Below are 1,067 nucleotides of genomic sequence, written 5' to 3'. Positions count from 1 at the left end.
TATATGAAAACGAGTGATCAACAAATCTGGGAGCAAGCTGACAGAGACCAGGGTATATGAAAGGAGTGATCAAACAAATCTGCACTATTCACAGATCAGCACCATACTAGAAGCTAATCCTCACCCATGCCATCAAGGTCCAGTAGCGCCAACGCCTTTCGATGCTCATCAGCCTGATTATCGCCACCCTTTCATTTCAAGGCCCTGCCAGTAGTGTCAATACCCAAGTCAAAGTAGCACCATGCATACTAGCGAAACTTACTGAACAGACTCATAGATGTCCGCCATCATGCAGTGAAACTTCTTAGGCACGTCCTTCTTCAGATCCTCGAGGAACTTCACATGAAACATATAAGTTTCGCTGAATTGATTCCCTGTGAAGTTGAACTTCCCTGGGGAACCAAGCGTCTTCCAAAACAGGGCTGCATAGATCTTGAAGACGAGTTAGCACTGCGCAAAGAGATAAATAGAAGGACATTACTGCCATCGCAACCAGCGCCAGCAATGGCACAGGCATTTCGGGGCGTTTGGCTTTGTTGCCGGCAATTTCGATGAAGCGCTCTGCGAATTTGACGCCGATGGACTTCGGGCCATTGAAGATTCCAGTATGCAGTAGAAAGATAACAAGTTCACCCTGGTAGGGTTTGTTTCCCCTAGGCGAGGGATTGTCATTGGACTGTTGAAGAAATAAAAGTTAGTTAGATATGTAGGAATACGATAAAGAACCCACTTCTGAGTGTGAAGAACTTAGCGAGTGGCAAAGAATAGTACAACTTACATCAAACTTCAAAGAATATGAATACGCGTGTTGCTCCATAAGTTTTTTCGCCTTCACTGCGCTCTGGCCGAGACGGAAGTAGCCATCGATGTTGGCGCATGCAACCTCTTTCAGGTCACGGCGTAATAACGGGATGCGAGGCTCCACCTTGAGTAATTGAACATAGTTAGAAAAAAGGAAAACTGCAATGAGCATTACAAGACATACCAGGTTACCAAGCTGAGTCGCATACTGTGTGTCTTCTTGAAGACGTTGTTTGATGGCATGCGCACCACTTTTCTTGGCCACT

General features: G+C 45.7%; 1 protein-coding gene across 1 annotated transcript; it reads right to left on the bottom strand.

Annotated features, from left to right (window-relative positions):
- Positions 1 to 258: 258 nt before the first annotated feature.
- On the bottom strand, positions 259 to 1,009 carry BJ212DRAFT_1297612 (uncharacterized protein; the record flags this gene model as incomplete). The annotated part of the gene is made up of 4 exons (XM_041332620.1): positions 259 to 432; positions 482 to 676; positions 779 to 925; positions 986 to 1,009. Coding segments are annotated over 4 exons (540 nt in total), but the record flags the coding sequence as incomplete, so codon positions are not given.
- Positions 1,010 to 1,067: the final 58 nt, after the last annotated feature.

Source organism: Suillus subaureus (genome assembly GCF_016647635.1).
Source record: "Suillus subaureus strain MN1 chromosome Unknown BJ212scaffold_8, whole genome shotgun sequence".
Lineage (NCBI taxonomy): Eukaryota > Fungi > Basidiomycota > Agaricomycetes > Boletales > Suillaceae > Suillus > Suillus subaureus.
This window is presented reverse-complemented; position numbering and strand designations above follow the sequence as displayed.